General features: G+C 49.6%; 2 protein-coding genes across 3 annotated transcripts in view; one reads left to right on the forward strand and one right to left on the reverse strand.

The window, feature by feature from the left end:
• TNKS (tankyrase) overlaps positions 1–4,216 on the reverse strand; it is a 123,439-nt gene extending 119,223 nt beyond the window's left edge. Inside the window, exon 1 of the mRNA XM_054165104.1 lies at positions 3,687–4,216. Coding sequence (XP_054021079.1) covers positions 3,687–4,185 — 499 coding nt within the window. The 5' untranslated portion in view covers positions 4,186–4,216. The remainder of the gene's footprint in view (positions 1–3,686) is intronic.
• Positions 4,217–12,861: 8,645 nt separating this feature from the next.
• MFHAS1 (multifunctional ROCO family signaling regulator 1) overlaps positions 12,862–17,466 on the forward strand; it is a 32,693-nt gene continuing 28,088 nt past the window's right edge. For both annotated transcript variants that reach the window (XR_008462432.1, XM_054165119.1), the window contains exon 1: positions 12,862–16,126. Coding sequence is in view for 1 of the 2 variants with exons in the window: in XM_054165119.1 (XP_054021094.1) it covers positions 12,934–16,126 (3,193 nt within the window). In the remaining variant the exon portion in view is untranslated. The remainder of the gene's footprint in view (positions 16,127–17,466) is intronic.

Here is a 17,466-nt window from a genome sequence, read left to right on the forward strand (position 1 = left end):
CTTGTGACGCTAACAGAGTTCATGTACTGCAAACATATAAAAGAAAGAATCCCAAAGTCGAGGGCAGTAATCTATCAATTCACCCAGGAGTGCAGTGGAAAGGCAGAGGAATAGAATAGTTTGTCTCACTCAATGCAGCTAGAAGAACTCTTAAGCAGAAGACAGGATATTTCAGTGTAGAAGGTGAAAAGTACAAGAGGAAGCAAGTAATTTTTAATGCAAGTTAGCAGTTCAATTATTTAGTGAGCTCCTTACTGCAGGATGAGCTTCTACTAACATGCACAAACTGGACTTTGCTCAGATAGCTGCTGAGCTCCTTACTGCAGGACAAAGTACTACAAGAAGTATCATACATGAAGAGGGTAAGTGTATATTATAACTCTTCCCTAGAAATCTGCTTTTGGTCACCAGTATGAATAAAACCTTTGTTCATGCCCAGCACAGCCGCTTCTTTAAATGTTTGGGTTTTGGTGGTGGTGGGCTGTTTTGTTATAAGCAAGCTAGTTTTCACTGGAAAAAAAAAAATCAAAGCAAAAAGCTATACACACATGAATACTTCCACTTAATTTACCACTTTTTTTTTTTGGGGGGGGGGGGGGGGGGGAGAGGTGGGGGAGAGCAGCAGATTGTGTGGTGGTGGTGTTAAGTCACTCCATCACTTGCAAGTCTTTAGAATCTGCCTCTTACTCCAGTTTTTGGGTGCTGCTGGATAATATCCAAAGCTTGCACTGGTACCAGAGACAGTAATCCACACAGCACTTCAGGCACCACTGAGTTTTCCTCTTTCCAAGCATGTGTACTTCTATGGACGAATCCCTCAAATCACTTGCAAAGAAACCGCTGAACACTACATATCCTGAAAGACATTCAGCATTTCAAGATGGAAATTTTGTCTGATGCTTCGGTGAGAAAAGCTTTTGATGAGATACTCTTGAGAGTGAGTCCTTGCAAATGGAAACAAATTATACATACTCTGGGTGCTGTGTCGGTAGGGAAAGATTGTTGATCAGCCTCTTCAGTATTTCCATTCCTTACTTGAGTACAGTCATAGCCCAGAACCTGTGATTTCTTAAGGGTATCTGAGGCTGAAGATTCATGGCTGGACTCAATGATCTTAAAGGTCTTTTCCAATCAAAATGATTCTATGAAATGATTCTGTAAAAGAGGAGGTTTGCTAGAATAACTGTCCAGTTGGGGGAGAAAAGGAAAATAATCCTTTGTTCAGATTCATCCTGCTTTCTATAGAGGTCTCTATCTCCCTGATATGACCTCAATATCACTTGCTGCTTTATTAACAGCCAAAGGAGGTCATTTCAATACAGAGCTGAAGAAATTATCCCCCCTCATTCACATCAGTTGACAAATCAGATACCCCAGATAAAGAAAATCTGGGTAACAGTGTTCCTGACATGGCTGCATGCATTTTATCTGAAACACATAATGGACAAATGATTCCAACTTCCAGAGCCACATTTAGATCTATACTCAGCTTTTTATATAGCTGATTACTGAGATTTCAGTTCTCACTTAGATATGTTCTAAGAATTCTGAATGCTCTCAGAAGCCAAACCTTTTTCCTTCTGTCATGAAGGAGGAGATGAAATATGATTTTGAAACTAGAAACCTCACAAACCTTAGGGAAACCTGAGCTTACGTGTTTTTTACAAGAAACTAGAACTAGGGAAGTTCTCCTTCCCTATTACAGTAAAGGTAACTTAACTGCCTGGCACTGCTGCCAAAAAAAATAGGCATTTGCTAGATTTGAGAACTTCCTCTGCTATTTTCCTCATGATGCAAGGAAACACCTTCCACTGCTGTTACAGTAACATCTTACTGACACTATCAACTTTCAAGTATTCCCTTACAAAAGCTTTGTCCATTTCTTTTCTAACCAAAGTAAAAGTTACCACTGCAGCTTCAGTATTACAGTTTGTACTAGCACCGAAGTTATGTCCTGAGATCTCAGAGTTTAAGGGGAAGCAGCAAGCTTTAATTTTAAATTTGAATTCAAACAAGCAGAACTGACTCAAGATGAGCTTTCCAAAACCTTAAGACCTACACACATGCAATTGTACCAGCATTATGTTCCAGGACTCACTAAAGTTAAGTTCATCTTTGCATCCTAGAAGTTTACCATGTTTCAAGCTCCACTTGCATAAGGTCACGCTTTCATGGTAGAGATCAGGGATGACAGAAGAATGAAAAGGAAAGAGCTCAGGCCCAAAAGCTCCCTAGGGGCATTGTGAAATGCCACTTGTACTTTGAATATTAAAACAAACCATAAAGTCTCAGAGAGTATAACCTGACTGATAAACTGAATACCACTATTCAGAGTTCAAGGCAACACTTTTAAACCAGAGCAGATTCAGATTAGACTTTAGGAAGAGGTTCTTTAGTATGCGGGTGGTGAGACACTGAAACAGATTGCCTAGAGAAGTTGTGGATGCCTAATCCTCAGAATTTCTTAAGACCAGGCTGGATGAGGCTGTGAGCAAGGTGGTCTAGTGGAAGGAGCCCATGGCAGGGAGGCTGCAACTAGATGATCTTCAAGGTCCCTTCCAACTCAAGTCATTCTATGATTCTATGACAAAATGTTCATTTTTATGTTCATTTAGAACCAGACATCTGTATTTAAATATCAATCACTCAATACAGTCTTGTTAATTACCTTATGTGTACTAGTGCATCACTTCAAGCTCAGACAAGATCTGTGCCGCTTACAACATAAGGTCCAATCCCAAAACACAAGCCCTCAGCTTGACCTCAGACCTAGAAATTGTGCAATTCTTGAGTTAGGACTGATGATTTAAAGCATCCTCCTCATTTTACTTTTATCGTGAACGCTGCATGTCCTGTGCCCTCAGCGAAGACCACGACTGGTATAAAACATTCTCTTTATGGACTGCACAAACCTGCAATAGCTATACTTCCTAGAAGTTAATGTTTACTTCCAGTTAAACTGTCGGGACTTCACTGTTAATTGCTTTTATGACATTATTGCTAATCACAACTACATTTATTCTGTTCACTAAGAGCCACACTCTCCGGGACACACCTGTAACTGTAATCAAGTTCAGCTGTTTTACATCAGCTCTTTCCGGAGCCCGTTTCGACCACGGAAGATAGAGAGAGCAATCAACAGCTACACTAAAGTAAAACGCAAGAAAGTTACAAAGCACAAGGCATCAGCTTTGCCATCTATCAAGTCTACACGCATCGCAGTGGTCCCGGGCATGCACAATACACCTGAAACCCCTAACTTAAAGCCAACTCTGCGCTGAATTCCAGTTTCTCACCTCTTAAACACACAAGTTTGCAGCAGCCTGTATATAAAATGCAGAGAAAAATGCCGGTACTTCCAGATCATACAACGTCCTTTAAAATCTCTTCCACTTGTTTCACCCAAGGTAAGAATCTTCTTTCATTTTAAATTAAAAAAAAAGGGGGATGTAACAGCCGTCCCCACGGAACCTGCAGCAAAACACTGCCAGAGAAGTGTGCTCACACTTCTCTCAGCTTAGGCATGAATTTTCCCGACCCACCGAGATGTTGGAGATTCACTCCCTGAACCTAGAAAACCAACTCGGGAGCCGCACCCTCCCTGTCCCGCCGCACTCGCTGTCACTGCCCTCGCTGGGAACGGGAGGCCGGACCGGCCCTGGCCCCTCCCCGGTCCCGGTACCCACCGGCGGCGAAGTGGAGCGGCGTGGACTTGCGGCCCGCCATGTCCTTGGCGTTCACGTTGCCCGTGTCCACCAGGCGCTTCACGCGCGTCACGTCCCCATTGCGGCAGGCCTCCAGCAGCTCGCGGAAGGCCCCACTCGAGGCTCCCGGGCCTGTGGCCTCGGGACTCTCCGCTGCCGGACTGGACGCGAGTGACGACGACGCAGACGAGGAGGAGGACGAGGAAGAACTACTGGAACTACTGCCCGACCCCGGCGGCGGGCCCGGGACAGCGGCGCCCGCACCGTCTGAGCACTCCGGGATCGGAGGCCGCTCCGCGTCGGGGGGAGCCTCGCCTTCGGGACCGGCCAGGCTGTGGCGCTGCGCGGCGGGGGCAAGTTCGGCAGGTGACAGGCTAGGGCTGCGCGGCGGTGAGGTGGCGGCCGGCGGGGAGGCTGGCCCGGGCGGCGGGTGATGGTGGTGGTGGTGCTGCTGGGAACGACGCGGCGGCGGCGCCGCCATCTTCACCCTCCCCCGCCACCCCCCCTTCTCGGCCCCCGTCACTGCGGCAACGGCGGCAACCCCCGCCCACACTTCCGCCCGTTCCCAGCCAATCCCAATGCGCGGCACCCGGACGTGACGCAGCGGTAGTTTCGGCGGGGCGGGGCCTCACCGGGACCCGTCCCACGGCGGGGCAGCGGCTCACGCCTGCCCCCTGGGGGTCGCCGCGGGCGGGAAGGGAGTCTTAGGCCGGGGCGGCCCTCCAGACCGGAGCCCACTGTGGGCAGCTCTGCGGCTCCTCGCCCGGAGGTGCCGCACAAGCCGGCTTTGGAGTAACGATGACGGCAGAGAGTCAGCGCCTGGCCCAGCGGTCCCCACCGCTGCTGCCTTGCCGGCATTATGTCAGCTCCGTAGCTCGGCTTCGGTACAGCCCCTTCCCCAAAGCTGGAAAATGACAGAGCGAGAGCAAGCTGAGGGAGAAACCCAAGTGAACTCTGGCAGTTCTTTAAGTTTGTTAGTGGAGCCGAAAGGCCATTTTTGCACTCGTTGCAGGAGGAAAGCAGCACGGCGGTCACTGAAAAGCCACATACAGCAAATGGCAGAGAGAAGGGGGAAAGGCTTCCTCCACGCCAGAAATAACAGGACGGTGGGGTTCAACGGGAAGCTAAGGCAGGCTGCCAGTGCTGAGAGTAAAAAGGAGAAATCCAAGGATGTCATGGACCGAAAGAACTCTGTAAAGCCCTCTGTGCAAAGGGCAGATCTGAACTCCTAGGGAATAATCAGAAGCCTTTAATTAAGGATTTTTGTTTGGATTTGGAAAGTACCAGGAAGATGAGACAAAAGTACTTCTGGCAAACTGGTATCTAGAGAGAATATAAACATTAGTTACAGACAAACTGTTTAAGTCAGAAAGCCCCAATAACTGTCACCAAGAGATCTCTAGTTAACTTAATCTGTGAGCACAATGGAAATTCCATTGTCAGGAAAAATATCCATAGAATCATAGAATCAATAAGGTTGGAAAAGACCTCAAAAATCATCAAATCCATAGCAATAATTCCTGGAGAAATCCTTTTGCACCAGGTACTGGGGCTCCCAGCAGTGGTGGGGCAGCAGCCACAGGTCAGAATGGGGAGAGCAGCGAAGGGAGTGAACATGGCTGATGCCAGACATCTTTATCCTGGTCAACATCTGCTTTAACTGGTAAGCAAAGGGCTTTGTGAAGTGTTTGTATAGCCCCATGAGATATGCTGAAGATGTGCTGAGCAGGTGTAACAGTGGGGGCACAGAAAATAATGATAATTAATAACAAGAGGACACAGTCTCAAGCTGCGCCAGGGGAGGTTTAGGCTGGAGGTTAGGAGGAAGTTAGGAGGAAGTTCTACACAGAGAGAGTGATTGCCCATTGGAATGGGCTGCCTGGGGAAGTGGTGGAGTCACCATCTTTGGAGGTGTTCAAAAGGAGACTTGATAGCGTGCTTGGTTGCATGGTTTAGTTGTTTAGGTGGTGTTGGATAATAGGTTGGATGCAATGATCTTGAAGGTCTTTTCCAACCTGGTTTATTCTATTCTATTCTAGCCTATTCTATTCTATACATTTCTAATGTAGGTTGTCACTTCAAGTGAGTGGAATGACAGTTTAAGCTAGAATTTCTTTGCTTTTGTCAATTCTCATTAGACCCTTAACATTAATTTTTTTTTAAACCCAGTAATTCGGAATATACTAGGTTCTGGTTTAGTGCTACTAAGTACTTTCCTGCCTGGGATGAGGTATACATAAAATCAACTCCCATGACTAGTGAGCAGTAAATGAAGATCCACTTAAATATGCCCAGGTCAGGTATTCATGCCATGACTTTGAAGCCATGGGCCTGAGAGAGTTCATCATGACTTCCCTGCCACCTCCGTCTAGATGGCTGCTGCTTTGGAGCCATCCCTCAATTCAAAACTCACAAAAGGACTCTGCAAGCTAATTATGACAACCCTTTTATCAGGCTCAAGCTTTGCAAAACACTTAAGAAGACTGAGCATTAGACTGAGTATTGTGTATATATCCATCTGCATTTCATCCTGCTTGTAAATATAGCTCTTGTCCATTTCTGCTCCTCCGACTGAGTTAGCCGTGGTTTCTTTGTGTGTGGGGGGGAGAACTGAACTTTCTCTCACCACCACACTGCGCTTGTTCAGCACACTGCTGGTTTCCAGTAGTCTGTATTTCACCAGCCAGTTGCTTTTGTGGCATAAGTGGCAAACAAATCACATTTCTCTAACTCTCTCTGTGCTTCCCAAAAACCAAGTTTACAGACAACATCAATTTTATGAGATGTATCAGTACACAAACAGTTAGAATAGAATTAACCAGGTTGGGAAAGACCTTTGAGATCATCGAGTCCAACCTAAACTTGTTCTCCTTCCTGAAAGATCTTAAAATATACAAGTAATTTATTTTTTTTTTCCTAAGATTTTGGATTTTTGGTTGTTGGAATGAGTAATGAATGTTACTCTTTGGGACAGTCTTTTCTGAAAGCCTTGCAGAAAAGGACTTGGGGGTACTGGTAGATGGAAAGCTAGACATGAGCTGGCAATTCAGTCTTGCAGACAAGGAGGCCAGTCATATCCTGGGCTGCACAAACAAAGCATGGCCAGCGTGATGAGGGAGGTCATTCTGCCCCTCTAGTCCACTTTCTTGAAACTTCACCTGGATTACTGGGATCCTCAGTACAAGATGGACATGGACCTGTTGGAGCAGGTCCAGACAAGGGCCATGAAAATGATCGCAGAAATGGAACACCTCTTCCATGAGGAAAGGCTGACAGAGGTAAGGATGTTCAGCCTAGAGGAGAGAAAGCTTCAGAAATATCTTATTGAAGCCTTTCAATATATAAAGAGGGCCTCCAGGAAAGATGCACAGAGACTTTTTACCAGGGCCTGTAGTGACAGGACAAGGGACAACAGTTTTAAACTGAAAGAAGGTACATTTAAACTAGTTATAAGGAAGAGATTTTTCATTTTGAGGGTGGTGAGACACTGGAACAGGTCACCCAGACAAGTTGTGGATGTCCCTTCATCAGAAGTGTTTGAGGTTAGGTTGGATGGGGATCTGAGCAACCTGATCTAGTTGAAAATGTCCCTGCCCACTGCAGGGGATTTGGACTAGGTGATCTTTTAAGGTCACTTCCAACCCAACTTTTCTGTGATTCCATGAAAGCTGTTTCTGGGAAGGAATAAATAAAAGGATGAAAATTCATGGTATGAGACCACTCATAGGGAAGTGGTGCCTGGCCATGGGTTTCACAGGTGATGCCAGGCAGTTCTGGGGATGCAACTCCTCTGCAGATCTGTACTTTTGGGTGGGCATTCCTATCCCACTGCAGCCCCCAATTTCCCTTGCTGTCCCACATATACAGCAGCACTGCTCCCCTCCAGAGAGCTGAGGCAAGCATCAGTGCTGTCCTCCCCAACCTTTCACTTTCCTCTGCCCAAAGCATGTTCAGGATCCCTTCAAGTGTTGCCATCACCATTTGTATATGGCTTGGCATGCCTTAGGGTAGACAGCTGTCATTTCTGCAGAAACAGTGAGCAAAACAGTGTGGGAACTGCAGGTTTAGGCAAAATTTCCACATCCTTTCAGGATTTATATTTAAGATCAAGAAAGAACATAGAGATCTTCAGAAGTGTTCTGTCCACCCATTGCTTGTTCCCTGGTCAGACACTGACCATTTAGAAACATGTTTTTTTCGATTGATGCCCGAGTGGTATCCTGGGTTTTTTACCAACTGGACTCTGTGTGAGTGGTGATGGGGAGGGCAAGCACTCTCCCAAGGGGATGCCACCCTCGTTTGGGGTTGCCTTTGCAGTAGCACACAGTGCTCCTTGTGTTCGGTTGTCACAGTGACTTGATGCTTCTGTTGAGCTGACTTAGGTTCACTTCCTGTCACAAGTGGCTGATTACATTTGCACCACTTGTCCTGCAAAGCTCAGAGACAAGCTCTAAAATAGTCTTGGCAACTGAATGTCTTTTACCTGACCTAGGAGAGAAGTGCTTTAGATAGAAATCTTATTAATGATGCAGCTGCAGGGCTCAGCAAAGTGGAGGCACCTCAGACTTCAGCTGAATAATTAAATCCCATCAATAGGACTTTCCAGGGCCACTATTTAAAATTAATAACACCAAATGCAATTCTGGTCTATAATGGAATACACTGAAATTAGGTTCATTTATTTTTCTTTTTGTTTTGGTTCTAAATAAAATTATTTATAGCATTACTGGCAGTTCTACAGCCACTTGCCTCTCAACTCCTGCTGATGACAGCACGGAGAAGGACTTGGGGTGGTTTCTGAATATTTTTAATCTCCAACAAATAGGAAGTTACTTCAAACCCAGCACATTGATCCTCATGTTTAATGGATTCCTGGTATACTTACAAGTAAATCAAGAAGTGAGGAATTCCTCTGGAGAAACACCTCTCCTCTGCCTAAGCAGATGGGAAGAAAAGGTGTCATCTAGGTCTGCAGCAAAAGCTGTATTTTCTGAGAAACAAAATCTTCCCTTTCTGCAGAAAGGATTTCACTCATAACTGGCTTCTTTGACTGTGATTAATGTGTTAAGCCAAGAGACCTCATCCCTGGCTGTTTGAAGTGACTCACAGATTTGCACACCCCTTCAGATACAGGAGGATAAAATAAAAGGTTCATGGGAAAACACCAGAGCTCTCCTCATTGGACAACCTCCCAGCATCAGTTGGGACATCTTTATGCCAGCACACTGTTCATCAAATTTTTGCTGCCTAGTTTATTTACCACCTACAGGAGCTCATCAAAGTTTGACTAGTGCTGCATGACTATTCTCCACCTCTTCTTTAGCTTAAGGAGGCATTCAGCTCCTGCTGCTTTACATATTTTGTGATAGCGGTTTGACAGTCAAAAATAAGGTGGCTGCTTAGGCCAGCTCATCCCCTGACTGTCCTTACATGCTGTGTTTAATATAGACCATGATCTCCAGTAGCAGGCAAACAGAGATAAGTGCTTCTTTCCCTAATATTTTTCATCTGAATTAAAGCATCCCTGGTGGAGGGGTTTGCCCAATTTTCCCGTGGGAAGTAGGAGGATAGTGCGGAATGGTAGTATCCCAGGTTACACTTGCTGCAGATCACAGGGTGACTGTCAGCCTGTCCTGGCTTCAGAGGATCTGCAGTGCCTATGGGCATCGTGGAGTGGGTGGCCCTCAATAATAATACTGCTTTCTCTGGGTTTATCTGCACAAGGCATAGTAACAAAGAAAATGAGCTGTAAATTTGATGCCAGAGATTTACAGAGCTGTAAATTTGCCCTGTTTCTTTCTAGAAACATCTTGATTTTTAAAAAGTGATTTTGATAGCAACAGGCCGAGTGGCTTTGCTTGTAGATAGTTGGAAATGCAGGCATGGACCCCTGGTATCATGATCAGTTGGGCAAGAGGGTGGGAGGCAAGAATTATGCTTTCCCCAGAAGGAATTAAATGTGCTACTTTTGAAGTGGGGAAGGACAGTCCTCCTTTCCACAGACAGAGAAGGGCTACTTCCCCAGTGATCTTCAGGAAAAGCAAAGGCACAAAACTGGGTTAGCCAAAATAAAATAAATTTTTAAAATGTACTGACCCACTGCAGGGATGCTCTGAACATAAATTAGGGCAACCCTGGAAAACAGCTGTAGACAGGCAGGATTTAGCAAGAGGCCATGAAGTATTTGTTTCCCAGCATCAGGATCTGGTACTAGACAAGCAGGAAGAACTTTATCCTCATGTTTAGTCCCTCTCAGCAGAGCTTGTCAGATGAGTATCCATCCCTGCATTATTCTTGCCTCCAAGCCCAAGTGGTGGCTCTAGAGCCAAACCATGGGCCCAGAACTGCCTCTGAAAGCTTTGAGTAGCTCCTAAACCCTACTGGGAGCTGAGTTTTACCTTTACACAGCTATGCTCCTGCCAGGACCGTGAACTTTCCTCCTGTCCTTTGCATTCTTTGTTTGGCTCTACCAGCCAACACTACATTTTTTTCTCTACCTAGAGGTGATTTCATGCTCACAAGGGCATTTAGCTGAAACCTGGTGAAGGTTTGTTAGAACTCAAAGATGATTTTGCCCCTGCTTGTCTGTTACGACACTTAGAGGATGGCCAAGGGATCAGGCCCAGCCAGCATGGGTTTAGGAAGTGCAGGTCCTGCCTGACCAACCTGATCTCCTTCTATGATCAGGTGACCCGCCTGGTGGATGTGGGGCAGGCTGTGGATGTAGTCTACCTGGACCTCAGCAAGGCCTTTGACACCATTCCCCATAGCAAACTCCTGGCCAAGCTGTCAGCCCATGGCTTGGATGGGAGCACACTGAGATGGGTTAGGAACTGGCTGGAGGGCCGAGCCCAGAGAGTGGTAGTGAATGGTGCCACATCCAGCTGGCAGCCAGTCACCAGTGGTGTGCCCCAGGGATCAGTGCTGGGCACCATGCTCTTTAACATCTTTATTGATGATCTGGACGAGGACATTGAGTCCATCATCAGTAAATTTGCTGACGACACCAAGCTGGGGGCAGGAGTTGATCTACTGGAGGGTAGAGAAGCTCTGCAGAGGGACCTCAACAGGCTGGACAGATGGGCAGAGTCCAACAGCATGAGATTGAACACATCCAAGTGCCGGGTTCTGCACATTGGCCACAGCAACCCCATGCAGAGCTACAGGCTGGGGTCAGAGTGGCTGGAGAGCAGTCAGGCTGAGAGGGACCTGGGGGTGCTGGTTGATGGTAGACTGAACATGAGCCTGCAGTGTGCCCAGGCAGCTAAGAGGGCCAATGGCATCCTGGCCTGCATCAGGAACAGTGTGGCCAGCAGGAGCAGGGAGGTCATTCTGCCCCTGTACACTGCACTGGTTAGGCCGCACCTCGAGTACTGTGTCCAGTTCTGGGCCCCTCAGTTTAGGAAGGATGTTGACTTGCTGGAACGAGTCCAGAGAAGAGCAACAAAGTTGGTGAGGGGTTTGGAACATAAGCCCTACGAGGAGAGGCTGAGGGAGCTGGGGTTGCTTAGCCTGGAGAAGAGGAGACTGAGGGGTGACCTTATTACTCTCTACAACTACCTGAAGGGAGGCTGTAGACAGATGGATGTTGGTCTCTTCTCCCAGGCAGCCAGTACCAGAACAAGAGGACACAGTCTCAGGCTGCGCCAGGGGAGGTTCAGGCTAGATGTTAGGAAAAAGTTCTATACAGAAAGAGTGATTGCCCATTGGAATGGGCTGCCTGGGGAGGTGGTGGAGTCTCCATCACTGGAGGTTTTCAGGAGAAGACTTGATGGGGTGCTTGGTGCCGTGGGTTAGTTGTTTGGGTGGTGTTTGATTGGTTGATGGGTTGGACGCGATGATCTTGAAGGTCTCTTCCAACCTGGTTTATTCTATGTATTCTATGTATTCTATGTATTACTAATGGGAAAGATGGCAACTGAACCTGAGCCTTTGCTATCTGTAGTTTTAGTAATTAGTAAATTTGGTAATTTAGTGCAGGGACTATAGCTCCACACTGACTCAGTTCCATCCAAGCAGGAGTATGGTTAGATACCCAGGGCCATCCAAAAGTGAAGGTGTTGTTCTTGTGAGGGCTCTCCACAATAAAGAAGATAATAAAGGCTACGAAACTGATCGCCCCATGACCCACTTCTCATTTCAAATGCTTTTCTTTGTCTTCATGGCTACAAAGTAATAACTTACCACCTGGTTTAGAGGTAGCGATTACAACCTAAGAACGCGGGAGTGACTGTTCTCAGGCCCCCAAAACATGCTGGAGTACTCAGTGCTGTATAAAAACAGTGGCATTTTAAAACCTCTGAACCCTTGCGCACAGTGCATTACTGGCACTCGTAAGGTAAGGTCACACAACTCAGTCTGCCTCGTGGCTCCGTTGTAATATGGCCGTGTATTCCCTCTGCATTCCCCTTGCAGCAGTGGTGGAGATTTTCAGGCATGTTTCTCTGAGCCCCAGAAACAAAGCGGCTGAGAATCCTAACGAAGGTTGCGTTTAGATGTGGCCAGACGTCTGCAGCAAAGGAAACAAAGCGCGGCAGGAAGGTGGCAGCGTTGCTCTGACTAACCAGTGGGTCACAGGCTTTCGCTCCCTCCAATGCGGAAAGACGCTTATTTAATGGGAAAAAGGTTAATCTTGATTTCTTGCATGGCTGGATGAAACAACAGGCTCTGCCTGGTCCCGAAAAGACGCAGAGATGAGCAATACCACAGCTTTTGCTGTTTCTCCAGGGGGTGAGCTGTGCTCTGTGAGCTCAGAGGCATACAGACCCCGGTCACAGCGAGCTCAGGGCGAGACTCTGGGGTGGGGTTTTCTGTCAATACACTGCGGTCCCGGGGAAGCGCCAGAGCCACGGTGCAGAAGCCGCAACCTGCGATGCTCAGGCCGGCGGCAGGAACCCTTCCTCCAGAAACGACGCGGCCGGTGTGGGGTAGGCGGGGGTTCCCTGACCGGCCAGTGCATCTTGACCTCCCGGTAGAGGCCGGCTCTCCCCGGGGCGGTGCCGGGGCGGGGCGGGCAGAGCACGCGTCCCACCCCCGGCGGGGCGGTGGCGGCGGCTACGTGCTGGGGGCGGCGCGGTGCGGCTGCCAGTGCTGGCGCGGAGCCGCCGCGAGGTTGGAGTCCGCCGCGGCGGCGGCGGTGGTGGCGGCGACGCGCAGCGCGGCCGCGCCCATGGCGAGCAGCAGCGGCGGCAGGTAGGGACGGGCGGGACGGGGGCCCGCTCTCCCGGTCATGGCGCAGACGGAGCCCCCGAAGGCGGTGCGGCTGTGGCGCGACGCCGCCCTGCGCGCACGGAAGCTGCGGGTCGGCGCCGGCGAGTCCGAGCCCGAGCTCGAGCCGGACGCGGGGCCGCCGGGGGGGCCACCGCCGCCGCTCCCTGATGCCGCCGCGTCTCGTCGCCCGCCCCCGGCGGCGGCGCTGGGGGAGCTGGAGGCGCTGAACCTGAGCGGGCGGGGGCTGGAAGAGCTGCCCGAGGAGGTGGGCGCCGCCCTGAGCGGGCTGCGGGTACTCAGCCTGCGGCGCAACCGGCTGTGCCGCTTGCCCGCCGCCGCCCTGCGCCACCTGAGCCGCCTGGCCGAGCTTGACCTGAGCCACAACCGGCTGCGGGGCCTGGGGGACGGAGGGGCGCTGGTGGAGCTGCGGGGCCTGCGCAAGCTCAGCCTCAGTCACAACGAGCTAGGCGCTGAGGGCCCAGGCCTGCCCCCACGCCTCGCCGAGCTGGGCCGCCTTGAGGAGCTCGACCTCAGCTTCAACCGTCTGCGTCGCTTGCCCGAGGGCCTCGGCCGCCTGCGGCATCTCCGCGCCCTAGACATCGACCACAACCTTCTGTCCTCCTTCCCTACCCCGCTGCTGGAGTTGGCTGCCCTGGAGGAGCTCGACTGCTCCGGCAACCGGCACCTCGGGGCCCTCCCCGAGGGTATTGCCGCTCTTCGACGTCTCAAGATCCTCTGGCTGAGTGGTACTGGGCTGGCAACCCTTCCCGAGGGCCTCTGCCAGCTGAGTGCCCTCGAGAGCCTCATGCTGGATAGCAACCGGCTACAGGCCCTGCCTGCTGGCTTTGGCAGCCTGCAGCGGCTCAAGATGCTGAACCTTTCCTCCAATCTGCTGGGGGAGTTCCCTGCTGCTATCTTGTCATTGACCAGTCTAGAGGAGCTCTACCTGAGCCGCAACCAGCTCACCCTGCTTCCACCTCGCCTCTGTCAGCTACACCAGCTCCGCACCCTCTGGCTGGACAACAACCGTATCCGCTACCTGCCTGACTCCATCGTGCTCCTCCACAGCCTGGAGGAGTTGGTCCTGCAAGGCAACCAGATTGCCATTTTGCCTGAGGGCTTTGGGCAGCTTTCCCGCATTACCCTATGGAAGATCAAAGACAATCCCCTCATCCAGCCCCCCTATGAGGTGTGTATGAAAGGCATCCCCTACATTGCTGCTTACCAGCAGGAGCTGGCCCACTCCCAGCCTGCTCTCAAACCACGCCTCAAGCTGGTCCTCATGGGCCTTAAAGATGCAGGGAAGACCCTGCTGAGACGATGCCTCATGGAGGAGGATGGGCAGAGGAAGGAAGCGGCGAGTTTGGAGGCAGGGAACAACCAGCCCAGGGGTTGCCCTGGGCAGCAACAGGATATTGGGACAGTGCCAGTTGGGCATTGCCCCTTCCTGGAGCCTCAGGACACTTCCTCAGCATGGGTACCTGACATGCAGCAGCTGGAACATCTCCCTGTTGAGCAGCAGGACATCCCTTCTCGTGCCCCCTCTTGCCGGTTGAAAGGGGAAGCACTGTGCCCTGCATCATCACTGCCACCAAACGCTCCCCAAGTAGCATCAGGACTGGGACTGTTGGGAGGTAGCAAGGGCATTGAAGTGATGGACTGGACAGCAGATGCAGAGAGGGGCCTGACATTCATTGTGTATGAGCTGGCAGGGGACCCGAGCTATGATGTGATTCAGTCATTCTTCCTCTCTCCCGGAGCCCTGTATGTACTGGTGGTGAATTTGAGTGCCTATGTCCCTCAGCACTTCTACGCCTCTGTGGGCTACTTCTTGCACTGGCTTGGTTCCAAGGTGCCCCATGCTGTGGTCTGCATGGTGGGAACCCATGCTGACCTCTGTGCAGAGCGGGAGTTGGAAGAGAAGTGCCTGGACATCCATCACCAGATTGCTCAGCAGGAGAAGAGGGATGCTGAAGGACTCCAGAGCTTGGTCCAGCAGGTGGATGAGGCTCTGGGACAGGACTTTGACCTGCGCTGCTCCAGCCCGCATGCTGCCTTTTATGGGGTCTCGGACAAGAACTTGAGGCGAAAGAAAGCCCAGTTTCAGTACCTTCTCAACCACCGCCCTCAGATCCTGTCTCCAGTATTGCCTTTCAGCTGCCGGGACCGTTGCCAAGTGCGTCGCCTGCGGGACAAGCTCCTCTCAGTGGCTGAGCACCGTGATATCTTCCCAAACCTGCACCGTGTGTTGCCCAAATCCTGGCAAGTGCTGGAGGAGCTGCACTTTCAGCCACAAGCTCAGCAGCTGTGGCTTAGCTGGTGGGACTCTGCCCGGTTGGGCTTGCAGGCAGGCCTGACAGAGGATCGACTCCAGAGTGCCCTGTCCTACCTGCATGAGAGTGGGAAGCTGCTGTACTTTGAAGAGCACCTCACCTTGCGGGAGTATGTGTTCCACAACCTGCCACGGCTCATTGACATCCTCAATGTCTTCTGCCAGCGTGATGCCACTGTGCTGCTCCAGAAACTGCTCAGCGATTCCCACATTGATGAACTGAGGGCCACTCAGCTCCATCATTATGTGGAGGGCTTCTTGTTGCATGGCCTCCTCCCTGCCCATGTTATCCGTCTCCTTCTTAAGCCCCACATCCAGAGCCGGGAGGATCTGCAGCTCATCCTGGAGCTGCTGGAGAAGATGGGGCTCTGTTACTGTGTCAACAAACCCAAACGCAAGCCCCTAAATGGGGCAGCTGCTTGGTACAAGTTTCCCTGCTACGTGAAAAACGAGATGCCCCATGCAGAGGCATGGATCAATGGCACCAATCTGAGCGGACAGTCCTTCGTGGTGGAGCAGCTGCAGATTGAATATAGCTTTCCATTCATTTTCCCACCCGGCTTGTTTGCACGCTACAGCGTCCAGATTAACAACCATGTGGTGCAGCGGTCTGATGGCAAGTACCAGGTCTATGCCTACCGGGGTAAGGTGCCTGTGGTAGTGAGTTACCGGCCTGCCAGGGGAGCTCTGCAGCCAGATACTCTGTCTATTGCTAGTCATGCATCCCTACCAAATATCTGGACAGCTTGGCAAGCTATTACTCCTTTAGTAGAAGAACTGAATGTCCTGCTCCAGGAATGGCCGGGCCTGTACTACACTGTGCACGTCCTCTGTTCAAAGTGCCTTAAAAGAGGGTCACCAAACCCCCATACTTTCCCAGGTAAGGCACAGTCCCACTTGCCTTTCAGTTTTATGATGTTAGTCTCAGCTCTGCTTTTTTTTAAATTTTATTTCTTTGCTCTAGCTTTTTTATCTGGTAATTGGAGTCATGAGAGAAAATATTAGGGTAGCTCCAAGGAGACAGGCTTAAAATAATCCTGTTCTGTGATGAGAGTGTTACATCCCCTTTTGTCTGTGCCTTCTCTCCTGTCTTTTTGGGGTTTGGCCCTGAGCATTGGCAGTGCCATTGTTGAAAAGGCTCTGACCTGCCCTTGTTTTGATTCCTTTGAATGGCACTGCAGGTTTTTTCCTAATTCCCTTTTCTCTGCAGCTTTCATTTCCTTAAGGTTGTCAATTGCAGATAGAGATGCCTGAAAGACCACAAGTGTCCCATCTTTGCCCCTTTCCAACCCTTCAATCCCCAAACCAGGCCTGTGCTGCTCATTCTCTGAATGCGGGAGAGTTCCTTTTGATAGACAATGAGTATGTTGGTATCCTGTATAAAAAACACTTTCTGTTATGGAAGCCCCCTCTCTAGCAGGAAGAATTCCTCACTGAACAGAGAGGGACACACCATCTTCTTTGTTTGCTCACCTAGAAGTGATCACCAGACTGCACCTTTTGGAGCTATTCTTGAGAGCAATTATTTGCCGCCTTTTCTCTTCATCTAACAAAACCCCCCAAACCATAATCTCTTTCCTCTGGAATATGACTAATTGTGGTGCTTTTTAAAAGTGTCACATTTAAAGTCATGGTCTCGTCACTGGTGTTTTCCTGCAGCATTTCTTCTACTTAGTTTGAGTGCAGGTACTGCTTCCTAACCCATTTTCTCCCTCTGCTGCTGTATTTGTTCTGGGGAGCGTGGGGGCTGTGGAAAAGGTGGTTTGTTGTGTGAATCTATGTGAAATCCAAATGCACTCTTAACTGTAAACAGTGCTCTAAAAATGTGATTATTTTTTTTTTGTTTTAAATATGCACACCTACATCTCTATTGGAAGTACATTGGAGCATGTTTTTATTTGCAGGGAGCCTGAAATTGCGAGGGAACTGAAATGTGATTTGAGTTAAAGCAATGATACTCAACTAGTTCATAGGCAAATGTGAATAATAAGGTGTGTTTGGGGGATTATTTTAGTTGTTGGTTTTCTATTGGTGGTTTTTTTTGCTGTTGTTGTTTTTTTATTTCTTTGCACCCTGAAAGTAAGGAGGTGCTGTTTGCTCCTCAGCCAGTGTCTTGGCTCTGTAGATTGCGTCTCCCTCTAACTGTGCTAGCTTATGTAAGGACTTGGGGTGGGGGTGAATCCATGCTGTGAGTTGCTGAGTGGTATCTGCATACTGGGT

The sequence above is a fragment of the Dryobates pubescens genome, chromosome 1, assembly GCF_014839835.1.
Source record: "Dryobates pubescens isolate bDryPub1 chromosome 1, bDryPub1.pri, whole genome shotgun sequence".
In the NCBI taxonomy this organism is placed as follows: Eukaryota; Metazoa; Chordata; class Aves; order Piciformes; family Picidae; genus Dryobates; species Dryobates pubescens.